This window comes from Sporothrix schenckii, assembly GCF_000961545.1.
Source record: "Sporothrix schenckii 1099-18 chromosome Unknown Cont44, whole genome shotgun sequence".
In the NCBI taxonomy this organism is placed as follows: Eukaryota; Fungi; Ascomycota; class Sordariomycetes; order Ophiostomatales; family Ophiostomataceae; genus Sporothrix; species Sporothrix schenckii.
In genome coordinates, this window is record NW_015971145.1 from 1,128,956 (window position 1) to 1,144,833 (window position 15,878).

The 15,878-nt window shown below is 54.4% G+C and overlaps 7 protein-coding genes across 7 annotated transcripts; 3 read left to right on the plus strand and 4 right to left on the minus strand.

Moving 5' to 3' along the window:
• Nucleotides 1-648: 648 nt before the first annotated feature.
• Nucleotides 649-4,512, plus strand: SPSK_08350 (ATP-dependent RNA helicase DDX46/PRP5; the record flags this gene model as incomplete). Its single annotated transcript, XM_016734950.1, has 1 exon — nt 649-4,512. The coding sequence occupies one exon, from the start codon at nt 649-651 to the stop codon at nt 4,510-4,512; it is 3,864 nt and encodes a 1,287-aa protein (XP_016587096.1).
• A 454-nt stretch (nt 4,513-4,966) lies between these two features.
• SPSK_09964 (uncharacterized protein) lies at nt 4,967-5,441 on the minus strand (the record flags this gene model as incomplete). The annotated part of the gene is made up of 2 exons (XM_016736529.1): nt 4,967-5,122; nt 5,193-5,441. The coding sequence occupies 2 exons, from the start codon at nt 5,439-5,441 to the stop codon at nt 4,967-4,969; spliced, it is 405 nt and encodes a 134-aa protein (XP_016587097.1).
• Nucleotides 5,442-7,588: 2,147 nt separating this feature from the next.
• SPSK_10091 (uncharacterized protein) lies at nt 7,589-7,912 on the minus strand (the record flags this gene model as incomplete). The annotated part of the gene is made up of 3 exons (XM_016736647.1): nt 7,589-7,708; nt 7,763-7,793; nt 7,815-7,912. 3 exons carry the CDS (start codon nt 7,910-7,912, stop codon nt 7,589-7,591), a joined length of 249 nt encoding a protein of 82 aa, XP_016587098.1.
• Nucleotides 7,913-8,105: 193 nt separating this feature from the next.
• On the plus strand, nt 8,106-10,576 carry SPSK_08605 (uncharacterized protein; the record flags this gene model as incomplete). Its single annotated transcript, XM_016735197.1, has 3 exons — nt 8,106-10,044; nt 10,109-10,249; nt 10,308-10,576. The coding sequence occupies 3 exons, from the start codon at nt 8,106-8,108 to the stop codon at nt 10,574-10,576; spliced, it is 2,349 nt and encodes a 782-aa protein (XP_016587099.1).
• Nucleotides 10,577-11,488: 912 nt separating this feature from the next.
• Nucleotides 11,489-12,106, minus strand: SPSK_09854 (large subunit ribosomal protein L35e; the record flags this gene model as incomplete). Its single annotated transcript, XM_016736422.1, has 3 exons — nt 11,489-11,720; nt 11,821-11,960; nt 12,008-12,106. 3 exons carry the CDS (start codon nt 12,104-12,106, stop codon nt 11,489-11,491), a joined length of 471 nt encoding a protein of 156 aa, XP_016587100.1.
• Nucleotides 12,107-13,287: 1,181 nt separating this feature from the next.
• SPSK_09728 (golgi family SNAP receptor complex member 1) lies at nt 13,288-14,079 on the plus strand (the record flags this gene model as incomplete). Its single annotated transcript, XM_016736298.1, has 2 exons — nt 13,288-13,356; nt 13,465-14,079. The coding sequence occupies 2 exons, from the start codon at nt 13,288-13,290 to the stop codon at nt 14,077-14,079; spliced, it is 684 nt and encodes a 227-aa protein (XP_016587101.1).
• Nucleotides 14,080-14,477: 398 nt separating this feature from the next.
• On the minus strand, nt 14,478-15,655 carry SPSK_10891 (F1F0 ATP synthase assembly protein Atp10; the record flags this gene model as incomplete). Its single annotated transcript, XM_016737133.1, has 2 exons — nt 14,478-15,108; nt 15,180-15,655. 2 exons carry the CDS (start codon nt 15,653-15,655, stop codon nt 14,478-14,480), a joined length of 1,107 nt encoding a protein of 368 aa, XP_016587102.1.
• Between the last annotated feature and the right edge of the window lie 223 nt (nt 15,656-15,878).

Here is a 15,878-nt window from a genome sequence, read left to right on the forward strand (position 1 = left end):
ACAGACCGTATGATCGCGTGCGATTGCGGTCTGGGTGTGGTGGTCTGGGCGTGCTGAGTCTCATGCGGGCAGGTGCTTCCCAGCCCCCTTGTTTTACAGAGCTCCTTGCGTCTCGGGAAATGACGACAAGGCAGTGGTAGAGGATACTTATTAAATTGAGTCATAACTGCATACAACATATGTATACTATACACAAGTGGGCCTTCCGCTTTCGTCCGTTGCTATTGGACTAAGCTGTTGCACCAATCCACTACATTCCAGGTCCCGCATAAGCTGGTCGAGAAGATACACGTGACTAACATGCGGCCGGAGTCACGTGAATGCGCCACGCTCCACAATCTCCAATTTTTCATCATAGAGTCGCGTTGCCTAAATCCATCGAAGGCAAGGCTTCAGTGGACGATGTTTTAACTTTTTCCTACTGCTTTGGTCACCTCCTTTCTTCGTCTACCATTTCATTTCAAGCAGATTGACTGCTCAAGTCCCATCTGTCGTCTTGGGAGATAAAAAAAAGTAGCCACCACCTAGCCACCTAATGTTGACGTGTTGAGCCAATTCAAGAGAAAAGAGAAAAAGAAAGAAACAGAAAGACGAGGTCCGCCGAAGCACACAAAGCCGAAGACGCAGGATCTCGCTTTAGAAGAAACCATGGCTCGGCCCAGGACCTCACGCTCACCATCTCCTGCAGGTCAACACGATGCAAAGCGTTCTCGCAAAGATGACGATAGGCGTGATCGCGACCGCGATCGCGACCGGCGAGACGGCGCACCACGCGACAGCCGGCGCCGGTCGCGTAGCCCGGTAAATGTGAGAGGACGCATCCACCCTTACAGCGACGGAAGAAGCATTTCTAACGGAACGCATCTGCAGCACACCTACCGCGATCGAGACCAAGCACGCGACCGCGACAGAGACCGCAACCGAAACCGAAACCGGGACCGCTCGCGCGACAGAGGAGGCTACCGTCGAGACCGAGACGACTGGCGGAACGACCGAGGCTCCGACTACCGACGCCGATCCTCGCGGTCACGATCCCGTTCGTCGGCAGGCCGACGTCGGGACCACAGCCGTGATGGTGGCCGAAGCGACCGCAGCTACCGTGGCGGCAGCCGACGGGAAGGTACAGCCGAAGCCCCTCGTAGCCATAGCAGAGGAGCAACATCGCCACTGCCGCCGCGGGGAACGCCTGCCTCCGCAACCTCAAAAGCTCCTGCGGAAACAAGTGCCGCAGCCGCTGCAACTCGCGAGAAATCCGAGGCCGAAAAGAAGGCCGAGCGTCTAGCAAAGCTCGAGGCTTGGAAGAAGAAGCACGAGCAGAAACAGGCCGCAGCAGCATCTGCATCCCCGTCGGCCACGGCTGCTGCCTCGCCCACATCCACGGCACAAGTTGCAACAGACACCCTGGCTACAGCAGCAGCGCCTGCTGACGTTGCCTATGCCGGCAAGTTCGACCCAAAGGCCATCGCTAAGAAATCTGCTGCTCGACACCATTCGCCTGGGCTGCTTGGATCTGTCACTCTAGGGAAACCTGCTACGACGGAGAGCAAAGCGCCGGCACCGTCCACGGCCAAGAAGGCATTTGCAAAGGGTGAGTTGCAACCTAGCTCGTTATGGTCTGACTTGGAACGAAGGGCATCTCTGCTAACAAATCGGTCTCCACGTTTAGCATCCAACGTATCTGCAGCCAAGCCGTTTAGCGGTTTCGGATTTGGCAAGGGCGCCGCCGACGCTGCTGCCGGAAAGCGCAAGCTTGACCTCGACGACGAGGAGACCTCCAAGCGAAAGCTAGCTAAGCTCCCCGATGCCTCTCTAGAAGACGCTGACGATGCCCCCTACAACGAAGACGAAGACGAGGATGACGAGGACGATGGTAGATTTGATGGCACCGAAGAGGAGTTTGCTGCGGCTGCTCGTGCTGCCCGAGAGCGCCGCGAAGAACGCATCTTGCAAGAAAAGATGGCGATCGAGACAGATGCACCCGATGGCGCTGTCGTTGATGGCGCCGGCGAGGAAGAAACAAATGCCACTTCTTCGTCAGAACCGACAGCCGATGCACCGCAGTCTACGACGGCGTCAGAACCTGTCCCGGTCGTCAAGTCCGAGCCAGAGGCCATGGAGGTTGATGAGGCGAAACCAGCTGTTGAGGCAAAACCTACACCCGCTAAAGTGAACGGATTTACACGCACACAAGATGCCGCGCCCCAAACTCCGACCGAAATGGACGTGGACGACGACGTCGACCCGCTCGATGCGTTCATGGCGAACCTCGACCAGGCACCAGCCACGAAAAAGGCATTGAAAACAAAGAAGCCTGCAGCCGAGCCTGAGGCGTACTTTAGTGATGACGAAGACTACTTTACCAAGGCCCAGGACAGCCTGGATGCGAAATCCATTCTGGCCATGGCGGCCAAGCGTAAGAAGAAGGAGATCCCCACGATCGACTACAGCAAACTGGACATTACGCCGGTTCGCAAGAACTTCTGGGTCGAGCCGTCAGAGCTCAGCCAGCTCACAGAGGCCGAGGTCGCCGAGCTGCGGCTGGATCTGGACGGCATCAAAGTCTCCGGCAAGGACGTCCCAAAGCCGGTGCAAAAGTGGTCGCACTGCGGGCTGACGCAGACGATGCTGGGGATCGTGGAGAAGCTCGGGTACGAGAAGCCAACACCGATCCAGATGCAGGCGCTGCCCGTCATCATGTCGGGCCGCGATGTGATTGGCGTGGCCAAGACGGGTTCTGGCAAGACCATGGCGTTCCTGGTGCCCATGTTCCGCCACATCATGGACCAGGACCCTGTCAAGGACAACGAGGGCCCGATCGGCCTCATCCTGACGCCCACGCGTGAGCTGGCGGTGCAGATACACAGGGACTGTAAGCCGTTTGCCAAAGCGCTTGGGCTCCGCGCCGTCTGCGCCTACGGCGGCCCACCCATCAAGGACCAGATTGCGGAGCTGAAGCGTGGCGCGGAGATCATTGTGGCCACGACAGGCCGCATGATTGACCTTCTTGCGGCCAACCAGGGCCGCGTCGTGAGCCTGAAGCGGACGACGTACATTGTCTTGGACGAGGCGGACCGGATGTTTGACATGGGCTTTGAGCCGCAGGTGATGAAGATCTTTGCCAACATCCGGCCCGACAAGCAGACGGTGTTGTTCTCGGCCACGATGCCGCGCATTATCGACGCGCTCGTTAAGAAAGTGCTCAACAACCCCGTCGAGATCATTGTCGGCGGCCGCAGCGTGGTGGCGCCCGAGATCACGCAGATCATCGAGGTGCGGGAGGAGAAGGAAAAGTTCTTCCGTCTGCTGGAGCTCCTCGGCGAGCTCTACATGAACGACGAGGACGTGCGGTCGCTCATTTTCGTGGAGCGGCAAGAAAAGGCGGATGAACTGCTGCGCGAGCTGCTGCTGAAGGGCTATGGCTGCATGTCGCTGCACGGTGGCAAGGACCAGAACGACCGCGACTCGACGATTACCGACTTCAAGAACGGCGTGTGCCCTGTCCTAGTGGCGACATCGGTCGCGGCGCGCGGCTTGGACGTGAAGCAGCTCAAGCTGGTGGTCAACTACGATGCGCCGAACCATTTGGAAGACTACGTGCACCGCGCCGGCCGAACCGGTCGTGCTGGCAACACAGGCACTGCCGTCACGTTCATCACGGAGGACCAGGAGAACTGTGCACCGGGCATCGCCAAGGCGCTGGAGCAGAGTGGGCAGCCCGTGCCCGAGCGTCTGGCCGAGATGCGCAAGGCGTGGCGCGAGAAGGTCAAGGCAGGCAAGGCCAAGGACCAGTCGGGCTTCGGCGGCAAGGGCCTGGAGAAGCTGGACAAGGACCGGCAAGCCGCCCGGCAGCGCGAGCGCAAGACACACAAGGCGGAAGGCGACGACGAGGAGCCCGACAAGGAGGCCGTCGAGGAGGACGATAAGAAGAAGCAGGCCGCGAGCAACCTGGCACAGTCCGCAGCGTCGGCCATTGTGTCGCGCGACACGGCCAACGAGGGTGGCGATAGCAGTGCGGCGGCGTCGGCGGGCGCGGCCGGGAATGCCGCACCGGGTGCGGCCCTGCCTTCCAAGCCAGGCGTTGGTGGCGGCGCAGCACTCGAGAAGGCGGCATCGGCCATCAACGACATCAATGCCCGGCTGGCCCGAGCCGGCCAGCTGCGCTCTGGCCAGGCCATTGACAACAAGGGCCCTGATGCAGGCGCGTTTCATGCTACGCTCGAGATCAACGATTTCCCGCAAAAGGCTAGATGGGCCGTCACCAACCGGACGAATGTGGCCAAGATTCTTGACTCGACCGGCACGTCGATTACGACCAAGGGCACCTTCTACGCGGCCGGTGCCAAGGTGCCTCCGGGTGGTGAGGCCAAGCTGTACCTGCTCATTGAGGGTGATACGGAGCTGGCTGTGGGCAATGCGCTCACTGAACTGACACGTTTGCTGCGCGAAGGTACGGTAGCTGCAGCTGATGCAGAGAGCCGGGCGCCGGCCAGTGGACGGTACACGATTACGTGAGAGGCAAACAAACAGTCATGTAGCAAAAGCAGGAGGTGGTGCATATTTTGATCATGTTTAATGTACTTTGGGGTTTCATATATGCTTGCGTTTGGAGGCGCCATCTTTGTTGGGACCAAAAAAAAATACCAGATAAAAGAAAATGAGCTGTGAAGGCTGTGTATGATAGATCTTCAGAGCATCGACATGAAAATGAAAAAGAAAATATATGTGGAAATGGAAATGGAACCGCCCACTGGCCTGTGCCAAGCTACAAGAATGCAAACGCTGGCAATCGTGAAGAGAAAGTGAAGACGCAAAAAACTAACCAGAATAAAATGCAAACAACTGTTCGCCATCGCTCTCCGGCCACAGCCACCCATCACCCACATGTCATCTGTGCGCATACTTGCCATAGCCCGCACCCAGACTCTTCGCACGTACGACGCAAATACGTCCGTTGTTGTGTCCAGAATCAGTCGTACTGCGCCGCCGACGTCTGGGCATCCATCTCGCGCCGGCGCACCTCGGCCTCGCTGGCCTTTTTTAGTGTGTCGCTGCGGTTCTCGCGTCGCTGGGCCTCGAGCTGTGCGCCCAGCTTGCCGGTCGCCGCCCTTGGTGCATTCCGGGCCTGCAGAGTCAGTCTTCACTTCCCAGGATTCGGTCCACGCAATCATAGAAAACAAGGTGTGTCTAATTACCTCCGCTGCGGCGGCGGCTCGCTCTCGTGCATCGGCGGCCGCAGACGATCCCGGCCCGCCACTGGCGCCACCGAGCGTGCGTGCCGGCCCTCCCACGCGCGGCGGGACTGGCGCAGTCTTGGCCGGAGCCCCGCCGCCCGCTGCGACTGGCCGTGCATTGCCCGACCCCGTGCCAGCTCCGCCGAGCGTGCGGCCCGGCCGGTCAAAGGCACCGTCGTCCTTGTCGATTTTGCCACACGAGTTACCCATTGCGTATCAGTCGGAAGAACTTTGGAGCGCGATTTGCAGGTGAAATCCAGGCAAGGCTGTTGAGAGGCGACTATGCTAGCCAGAAGGACGTCGTCTGCGAAAGATCCGCTCCTTTCCCAAGTGGCGGAAAGATGGACAACTGTGGTTGAACGTGGGAGAAGAGGAGTTTGCGATGGCCGGCTGGGGAGGACGATGTGGTGAATCGAGTTCCAGCAATCGACTATTTCAGAGGTGGGATAATAACGTCGGGAACGGACGACAGGCGGGCGACAAAGCTCTTACATTGCTACAAGCTAGAAGAGGAAACGAGGAAGAAAAGGCTGGTGAGGCAATTCGATGGAGGAACTGGCGATAAGTCACAATTGCCAAGTTGAGCCAGGCTGTGTTGGAATCGTCCTTTCCCTTCTGGAGAAGCTCGCGTGGAGAAAGACCCCTCCTTTGGAGCTGCCTGGGATATTGGCACTTGTGGCGCTGTTTGCTCCTTCCTAATGACGCGGCGACAGTTGAGGGCCCATTCTGCCGTGCTAAATTGGTGACAAGGCTAATAGACACCTCACCGCCTTTATATGAACGGTGTGCGATACACTATTCGCTTGGTAAGGTAAAATACATCGCGCATGATAATTTACGACAAGTATTGGCAGTACCATTGTTCGTAAAGATAAATGATAAGTGTTTACAAACAATAAGCGCCGTTTCTACTACCTCTGCTATTGAACAGCGTTTACCGTTTCTTTGCTCGCGACGATACGGCGATTGGTTGTAGACTCGCCTACAAGTGACACGGTCTGCCAAGTGTGCATCGACGGCCGATTCGGTTAGCCTTGTCTTTGCTTCGCGGAGTCTTATCAATAGTAAGTTGATATTCGATGGCAAGGAATGGAAAGGGCAAGAGTAGAAGCAATCACTCGCATGCTCCGCGGGGACTCTTGATGGACGGGATATATCAAGTTTTTGTTGTTTGAGTCACTCAGGGCCCACCGGCATACCTGGTACCAAATATCACCGCACTATAAAAGCATACAATGTGAAGAGATGCAACGTCGAATATTAAGTGCAAAAAATAAATCTACAAGTACGGGTTCTCCTCTGGCAACAGGCTTCGGGAAGAACTCGTAATAGCCAAAAGTAACGAACGAGGAGCAAAAACGAAAACTCGAGCTGCGCAGTCACGGACGGTAATGTGTAGAATCAAATCTGACGATATGTGGTGAAAGGCGCTCCACGAAGTTGGCAGGCACTCTGTCAGTCTGGCCTTCATTGCTTCGAGCAGTAAGCAAAATATTATGTGCTTGCAAGAGAGGCCATTTGACGGGTCCTCCAATGCACAATTCGCAAGCTGGGGAGTAGGAAAGCCCAACAAAGCAACGCCACAGGCCCAATTGAGGACAAAAGAGGGAAACTACACTTCCACTTCCGGGTTTCCTGCTTTTGCTGGGGGAAGGGCACTTTGCCCTTTTGCTCAGCAGGTGATCGCAACAGCTTTTTTTGCTTTTTCCTTTTTGCTTCTTTGGTATTTTTTCTGTGTGTCTTGCTCTATGGAGATGGGGGGTTGCACATCATTCGGCGCTTTGGCTGTACTTCTTTGGCTCTGTTCTTACAAGCACAATTGTTTGCGCTTCCGCATCTCGTACGAGCACGACACAAAAAAAGTCCAGAGGACCATCCGGGTTCTCAAAGGCTCGTCGCGCAGGTGGGTTTTCTTGGTGCTTTCTGGAGCCTTGTGCAGGTCCGGGCTATTTCTGACCAATAAGAACCATGAATTTCTGCTAGAGTGGGTCCGTGAGAGGTAGGTGGGGGGAGGTTAAACCTGACCCTGTGGCCTTTCTCTACCACTTGCTCAGCGAAGGAGGCCCTGAAGAATTTTTTTAAAAGGGAAGGCGCGCTGTGTTAAGCCGTATTACTGCAGTGGCGCTTTCCACTATGCGCTAAAAGCCGTTGGATCATGCTTGTATTTCGAGGACTAAAACACAGCCAAATGCCACTAAATAGGTACATCCGGGGGCCAATGTATGTTGTAATTCCAAAGAAAACCTCACAGTGCCATCGCTCCTGCCCGTCTCAAGGCCCGGCCTTGCCTTGCCATATCACAACCAGGCACGGAGGACCTGTCCAGACTCTTTGTGCATCTCTTGCCTGTTTCTCTCTCACCTTCCTTTCTTCCCCTCTTCCATCTTCTCTACCTCCGTATCTCGGTCGTCTCCTCGCCTCCCCTCATCTCCTCGTCGTGTATTCTCGTCATCCACCTCACCCTCTTCGACCTTCGTCTGTTACCCCTACGGACGGCCGTACAACGACACCCTGCTACACGTTACACTTACCATTCTACCACCTCCCTTTGGAGAGGAATGGCTTGCATCTTGCTACTCGCACCGTGCACCGTTCCTGATCAGAGACTGTGTCGATGAACCAGAGGCGCCTTGCTGATGCCCTGTGTTGACATCGCCGTCTTCATATTCCTGCTGACACATGTGTTCGGTCCTGGCTCTACGTCGTCTGATCCTGCACCTCCGTTTATGTGTCCTGCTTTAAGGGTTCTTGTGGAAACTTCTCCTCTTCTCTCCTTTCATATTTCCTCTCCTCACTTCTCACTTATCGCGTTGCCACTTATCCTCCGGCCTTCATCCTTTGTCAAATCATATGCACCCACACAAAACATTCGCAATGGACAGCAGCAACTCCCGCCTCCATCAGGGGTCGCTAGACTTTTCCTACCTCGAATCCTTTGGCGACGCGCTCTCGCTTGATGGTAACTCGCAGATTGCTGACGTCGACATGGATGACTGGAAGCTCTTCGGCGTACAAAACCCCCAGTGCGTCAGCCATGACCAACAGGCCGGCCTGGGCACCGCCCTCCGCACGTCACACGATGACCTCTGCGCACATCCTCCCAAGTGCCCTACGGGTGGCCACTACAGCAGCAACAGTAGCAATCATCACGGCCTCTACCACGGAGGCAACTCGGCCTCAGCAGCGCACATGCTCTTCCATACTCGTCACTTTGATCCAAGTGTCGTGTCCAGTGGCCACAGCGGACAAAACCAGCGCGGCATGCAGGGCATTCCTACGACTGTAGGCGGCACCCAGGGTAGTGCGCTCAACCTGATGGACTTTACTACGGGCGGCCCTTTCTTCATTCCTTCCTCAGTTGGTCCCTCGGCCCCTGACTTGTATTCACCCACATATGCCAACGACTTTGCTGAGCAACTATCTGTGCTGTCTTCACCACCTACTCAGCACTCTATGCACTCTGGTGCCGCTGACGACGGTGCTGACGATGATGAAGGCTCGACCTGCGGCAGTGACTGCGACGCTGACAACATTTGCCGCGACACGGCCTGTGCTATCAACCCCTCAGGTTGCTGCGAGGACGAGGACTGCCAAGGACAATCCGACACTGGTTCAGTCATTGCTGCTCTGTCACCAGAAGATGCCGATGCTGCGGCAGCACTCACATCCTTTATAGAGCAGCAGCAGCAAGGGCAAATCGGCCAACAACAAGAACAACAGCAGCAGCAGCGGCAGCAGCAGGAACAACAACAACAACAACAACAACAACAACAACAACAAATGCCAGTAGTAGATAGCCACCATGGCCATCAACACTCTGGAACATCCGTCTCTGAGCCTTCTTGTCTGCAGTTCGGCCTTGGTCAAGACATAACATGTATTAGCCCGCAGTTCTTGATAAACTACCAGCACTTACGCGACTCACACAACCCCCTCAACCCATCTGAATGCACAGCGTCTGTTTGTCCTGTCGAAGACCCAAGCTTTTACCAGGAGTGCCACATGCGTCACTTTACCGACTGCCAAGGCGGTCTCTTTGATAACCTTGACTTGAACCAGATCATGAATGAGAACGCCATCCATGGCCATGGCCAAGGACTCAGCCATGTTCACTCGCACAACCACGTCGATGCTGTGGAATGTGGTGCCAAATTCCCAAGTGGCGAGGCTATGCTTCAGCATTTATGGAACGAGCACCGCAAGAGCCTAAACCTCCTTCAGTTCCCTGCCATGCAACAGAACTTGCAGATGGATCAGACTCCAGACATGGCCTCTTCTGCATCGCCTTCTGCTTCTTTGGTCTCTCAAGATCTGGCAAGAACACCTTCTTTGCCACAATCCGGCCAGGACGTTGTTGGCGGCGGCTTGACATTGCCGGACTCTTCTCTTCCTCTCAGAACTTTTGGCTTTGACTCGCTGAACGATGCAGCCATACAGAAGCATCTACAAGATCCCGCGATGACCTCTCCCCAGATCACCAAGCAATTGACTCAGCTGCAACTACCGGCTACCCCTGGCCTCAAGACTGAAAACAGTCAACAAAAGATTGCTGGCGGGGCTGTTGATACCGGCCCTCAGATGTTTGAGTGCGCCTGGTGTGACACTCTAGGTGGCCAACCATGTGGCCAGTCCTTTGATTCTGCCTGTGAGCTTCACAAGCACGTCCTCGCAGCCCATACACACTTGCTGAAGAGAGATGTGGGGGGCACATACTCATGCGGATGGCAAGGCTGCACACGCCGGGACAGTGAGGAGAAGGGTGGCTTTGCTCAGAAGAGCAAGATAGACCGCCATATGCAAGTTCACACGGGCAGTATGTTTCTTTTCCCATTTTCTTAAATCCCTCCTTCCTGTACCGCACACACTAACAATCTCAGACAAACCCTTTACATGTGACATTTGCCACCAGTCCTTCTCCGCCAACCAGGCCTTGCTTCAACACAAGCTGATCCATGAGGACAGCAAGCCGCTATCGTGTGACATCTGTGGCAAGACTTTCCGGCAACACAGTGCACTGAGTACGTTTACATTTTTTACATTGTTGGACCACGAGCCCCCTTGCTGACCGCATCCTAGCTATGCACATTCGCACACACACAAAGGTGCGACCACTCAAATGCCCCTACTGCAACAAGGAGTTCAGCGAGTCGTCCAATCTCTCCAAACACAAGCGCATCCATACTGGCGACGGCCAGTACGAGTGCAAGTTTCCTGGCTGCAACCGGACGTTTCACCGGAAAGACCAGCTGCGCCGACACAGCGGCCAGCATAGCAAGAGCACGTCGTCTTCTATCGCCAAACCTGCAGCTAACAGCTCGCTCGTCGCTAAAACCGTCGCAGTTTGAGCCTTCATGGACCAGGCTGGAGTGAACGTCCCTTTCCAGTCGTTTTATATGTTTGGAAGTTCCTGTTACGATGTTCCATGGTCATGCTCATGTATGATTTTGATTTGGAGTTTGATTTTGCCTGTATTTTTCTCAGTTTGGAACGGCGTTGAGGGTTGGACGGTTTGGAGCAAGTGGCATAGCATAGAAAACTGTGCCTTCATAAAGGCGTAGAAGAAAGAACAGAGAAGTTCATAAGGAGAACCGTAACTCGTCTTGAATGATAAAACAGTTATCGGACCATAGAAACTTCTTGGTCTTCTAGCCAATTGTTATTTCTATGATAACGGTTTCATTACGAGACTTCGCTGGCGTAGCTCAGAATGTATTTTATGTGCGACCTCTCGACCTTTCGAGAGAGCAGAGCGTGTTCAATGTTGGAGCTAGGGTCGATATACAGCGTTCTTCACAAAACGAGACTCATAGAAGACATTGTTGTCACGAAACAAAGACGGCGGCTTATAATTTTTACTCTTTTTTTATTTGGTACGGATTTCCGTATCCATGAAAATGGTAGAATGCAAATCTCGTGGCCCGTTCCAAGAAATAGAAACCTCCTCGAAATGCCACCTATTTCCCCGGATGTTGTTTTGTTGTTTGGTTGTCGTGTGAGTTTTTATAGTTTGTTTGTTTTGCGAGAGAGCAAAAGAGCGCTGTAATAAAAACCAAACACCCCTATTGTTATTTTTTGTTGTTCCCCGAGTCTCCCATGATATAAAAGCAGAAACAAAGAAGAAAAACAGCACACAGTTTTCAAGATGAAAAGGAGGTTTTGCTTTTGTATTGTGTCAAAATCCTCGATCCTTGAAAAACTACCGTCCCATCGTCGGCCTCAAATCATGTCAAAAAGTCTCCACCGCAAAAACAAGACGCTTATGCCTTGACGGCAAAGGTCCGCTGGGGGAAGTGAGACTGGCGCTTCTTGGTCTTGGTCAGGGTGCGGGCGGCATCCTCGGCGGACAACCGCCGGCGGATGGCGCGGGTCTGCTTCGGTCTCAGGTCCAGAGGCAGGTACTTCTTGTTCTTGTAGAAGAGGCGGAGCTGGGCACGCTGCTTGGCGTTGATGATGGTCAGGACGCGGGCAATCGACTTGCGGACGTCACCACTGGGAGGCGAGAGTTAGACACGATACGGTAAGTAGGCAACAACGCGTCGGCGCTGTGCGATGCGAGTGGAAATTTGAAAATGGGCCTGCTCAAACTTACATCCGGTTCAGCTTGGAACCCGACGAGGTGATCTTCTGGATACGGAGCTGGCTCAGCTCCGTCTTCAGCTCAGCGAGCTGCTTGACGAGCTCATCCTTGCTCTTGGGCCACAGGGCACCGGCCTTAACCTTGGAGGAAGACTGTTGTATATGTTAGCAACGGTATTCCTTCAAAATGTGAATGTGACGTCCCGAGATAGGCAATCCTCCTCTTTCAACGAAAATGTCGGTGCCGGTCGGTCGCCTTGTTGACGGTTGAGGTGGTCTAGTCTTATGCTATGCAGCATCTATTCCACAATGTTGCGCTCAGTCGATTGTGGATTACGACGCCCGCCGTTTTAGTAACGTTTGCCGACGCTTTCGAAATATATTCTTCCACAATCGATTCGTGCGCTGCTGGTGATATATGATGCAAAGTCTCCACCTCCATTGTCGTCCAGCCGGTTCGAACACAATATCCGATTCACTCATGAAGTCATGCAGCTTGTCGTATCAGAAACTCGACGAGCAACGCTGCATGCCTTTGAGATATCTGGAGGCATCTGGACGCAAATGGCGAGACAACACGGGGGCCGTTGTGGACGCAATCGTCGGGCGGGCGAGTAGAGCGACTGTTGGACCGTGTTTCGATTCGAGACGTTGAACCGATAATCGTCGTTCGTTTTCCTTCCCATTCCATCCCAGTTTCATTTCCTTCTTTGCACCGACTGCAAGACAATATATTATTTCTAATGACATACCATTTTGTTGAGGATTTGTCGTCGTGGGGCGGTTTGTCGACGTGTGTTGTGGTGATGATTGTCGAGAAAGAGAGTTGGTCGTCGTGCACACGAGATGTCAAAGCCGGGAAAAGCGTGCGAGAAAAATTAAAGGGCATAGAAACTTTTTTCATGGGGGCACTAGCAAACCCCCTCTGCTCTTGCAGTGTCCACTCGTCCACTCAGTTTGACTGACTAGCGGCAAAATATTCTAGGGCCGACGAACCCTATGGCAGTTTTTGGGTAGCGGGTAGAATTGGCTTAAGTCAGCATTTGTCACGTGCTACAAGAAAGTTTTTCAGCCACAATAGCGCCACAAGTGACTACGAATGAGACTACTCCGTAAACTTGCAGCTCGGTCTTGGCTAGACTCCGTAACAGAAGACCGTGACCTCATTGCCCTCCTCTCCATCAATGGCTGGTTCTGGAATCCTGCTGCCTCTCGGACATACAACAATCTTGCATCACCACGAATCAGGCGCATGTACGACCGTCTAACTGAGACGATAATACGCACGCTTTGAAATCATTGAAAATAAACTGAAGAAGCTGCGAAGAACAACTCCTGGACACCAGACCCACGTGTGCAACCGACGAAGCCGAGCACTTACGCCTGAGCATCACAAGAACCACGGTTGGGATGAACTAGCAGATCTCCTTTTTTTGCATCCATTTATTCCTCCTCAGATCATATCCGATAATTGACAGCCATGGCTTCCGCTGGCGGAAACTCGGGCTGGACACAGCTGCGGCAGCAAGTGCGGACACTGGAGAGCCAAGTATGTATCCCTCGTGACTTGGGAAGCCGATGGTTTTGCAAGAGTGTGCTGACAAGTTCCTTTTCTTCGCACCGACAGACTGAAAGCCATCTTCACACCTACTCACAGTTTTCGGCAACCTCGTCGATACCACTAAAGCCCTCGGACGAAGAGAAACAGACGGAGAAGAAGCTCGAAGAGATTCTGAGCAAGCGAGAAAACCTTATCCGCCAACTCACCCGCATTCTCGACTCCGATCCGAACCTCACAGCCTCGGCCGTCAAGCAAAACAACCTAGCGCTGCTGCGCGAAAAGTACGAAGAGCACCGCCGCGACCTGAGCCGCCTCAAGGTCCAGCTCAACCATGCACGCGACCGCGTTAACCTAATGGCGCATGTCCGCAACGACATCAACTCGCACCGCGCAGGCGCCGATGGGGCTGAGGGTGGTGGGCTGACAGGCGAGGCCGCCGAGGCTGAGTACATGCTGGGCGAGCGCAGTCGTATCGACAACAGCCACAATATGGTGGACAGCGTTCTGAGCCAGGCGTACGCCGTCAACGAGAACTTTGGTCTCCAGCGTGAGACGCTGACCAACATCAACCGACGGATCACGCTGGCGGCGAGCCAGGTGCCGGGCATCAACACCCTTATCGGGCGTATCTCGTCCAAGAAGCGGCGGGACGGCATTATCATGGGTTCATTTATTGCGCTGTGCTTTATTGTTTTCTTCTGGTTCATGTAACCTTTATCCTTTGTCTTGCCAACGATTCCCCCTTTCTCATTTTCTCTCACACTCTCACACAATAGCATGCGGTCGCGACTGTTTTCTTTTGCTTCCTTTGCTTCCTCTTTCCCTTTCTACTTATGCACGGCGTTTACATGGAACACTCCATCGTTAGGCACATACCATACATAGTTTTGATTTCCCGTGAAAACCTAGGGACCTTGATCTCAACGTTTGCCGTTTGCCTCTTTATTTACAGTTTTGCTGCGGCTTTTGCTATTTTATGTACACTATGGTGCCGCTTGTTTCTATAGTACAGATGCTGGGTATCGTCACGGAGCCGTGTTTAAATATGAGAAGAGTACGTTTTTTGCTTTTGCAGAGTCCGACACAGAGACCTTGTGACTATTGCCGCCTTATTTCTTGGCCTCGGACAGCAGACGCTGGACACCCTTGGCGAGACTTTGGCGCTCCTCCGGCTGGCTCGAACCGCTGCCGGCCCAACGGATACGACATTGCTGATCCAAAAGGTAGATGTAGCCGACCTTGCTGTTGAGCAGGCCAATGTTCTCACGGATGTCATCCGTGACACCCTGTCTCACCAGAAGGTACCGCTCACGATCCCGCTTGTTGACGCGTTTGCGCAGCGAGCCGCGGAACAGGCGCACCAGCCAGGCGCGCATTGCATTGTCTTCGTAGTTGATTTGTACCAGCTGTGCCTTGCCGGGCCCGCTGTTGGCCGCCAGCACCTCGGCCAGCTCCGGATTCTCCTCGGGCGAGATGAACGTGCGCACTTGGTTCTCGGCCCACATACTGCTGAAAAAAGCCACGACCGTGGCGGCGTTCTGCTCAAAAATCGGCGTGGTGCTGACTTCTGTGTCCTTGGACCTGGCCTTGTCAGCTGACAGCAGGGGCTGGCCCACGAGGTTTGGAAAGTAGAGGGACACGTCGCTCCGGAACAGGCGTGGAGGCGCAATAAAGGTCTTGCCCTCTTGGAACTGGAGGTTGGTCCAGTCTCGGAAGTACGGCTTTACAATTTTGGTCTTGCTACACAGAGAAAACGGGGGTGTTAGCAGGTTGTCAGGATATGGGACCAGCAGCAACTACATTGGGCTTACAGCTCTTTGCGGCGCTCGAGGTGCTTCTCGTAGTTGACAAAATCGTCGCGCTTCTGCTGCAGCGTCCGCGCATCGATACCGCTGTTCTCACCCGCCATCGGTGGTGCCGGCATGCCGATTGGCCGTGGGAGAGGCGTCGGCGTGAACTCGTCGGTTCGCTTGCCATAAGAGCGTGGCGCGTTTGGCAAAGCATTGACCTTTGGCGGAGCGGCTTCTTTAGCTTCAGCTCCAGCCTCTGCCAGCGCTTCCGGCTGTGCGGAAGGGGTGCTGGTGCCGGCTTTGGCTTTGGAAGCAATCGTCGGCTTCGTATCCCGCCGGATACGTCCGGTTGTGCTGAATGTGCGCCATTGGCATAAGACACATGATGCTGTCACTGCCGGCGTCGAGGCCGATGGGAATGGCGTTGAGAGAGTCCACAGTGCGCCAATCCCTTTCCTGCGCGAAAGGGTCGCGACACCTATCCGAAGGGTACCCATTTGAGAGATGGGATCGGGTTTAGGTCCAATCCAATGGGTATACCGTGTCGGGAGGTCGGAGCTTGGCCGAGGGATGAGGTTAAGTCCCGGGCCTGCATCTATTTTTTCCCTCGCCAAAATGACCCCGTAGCTCGACAGCCGCATCTGCAAGAATTTTGCCGCTCTGGTTTAATGGCCTGCAGGGCCTGGCGGGCCGCTTTGAGGCAGTCTAGCGACACCGCCT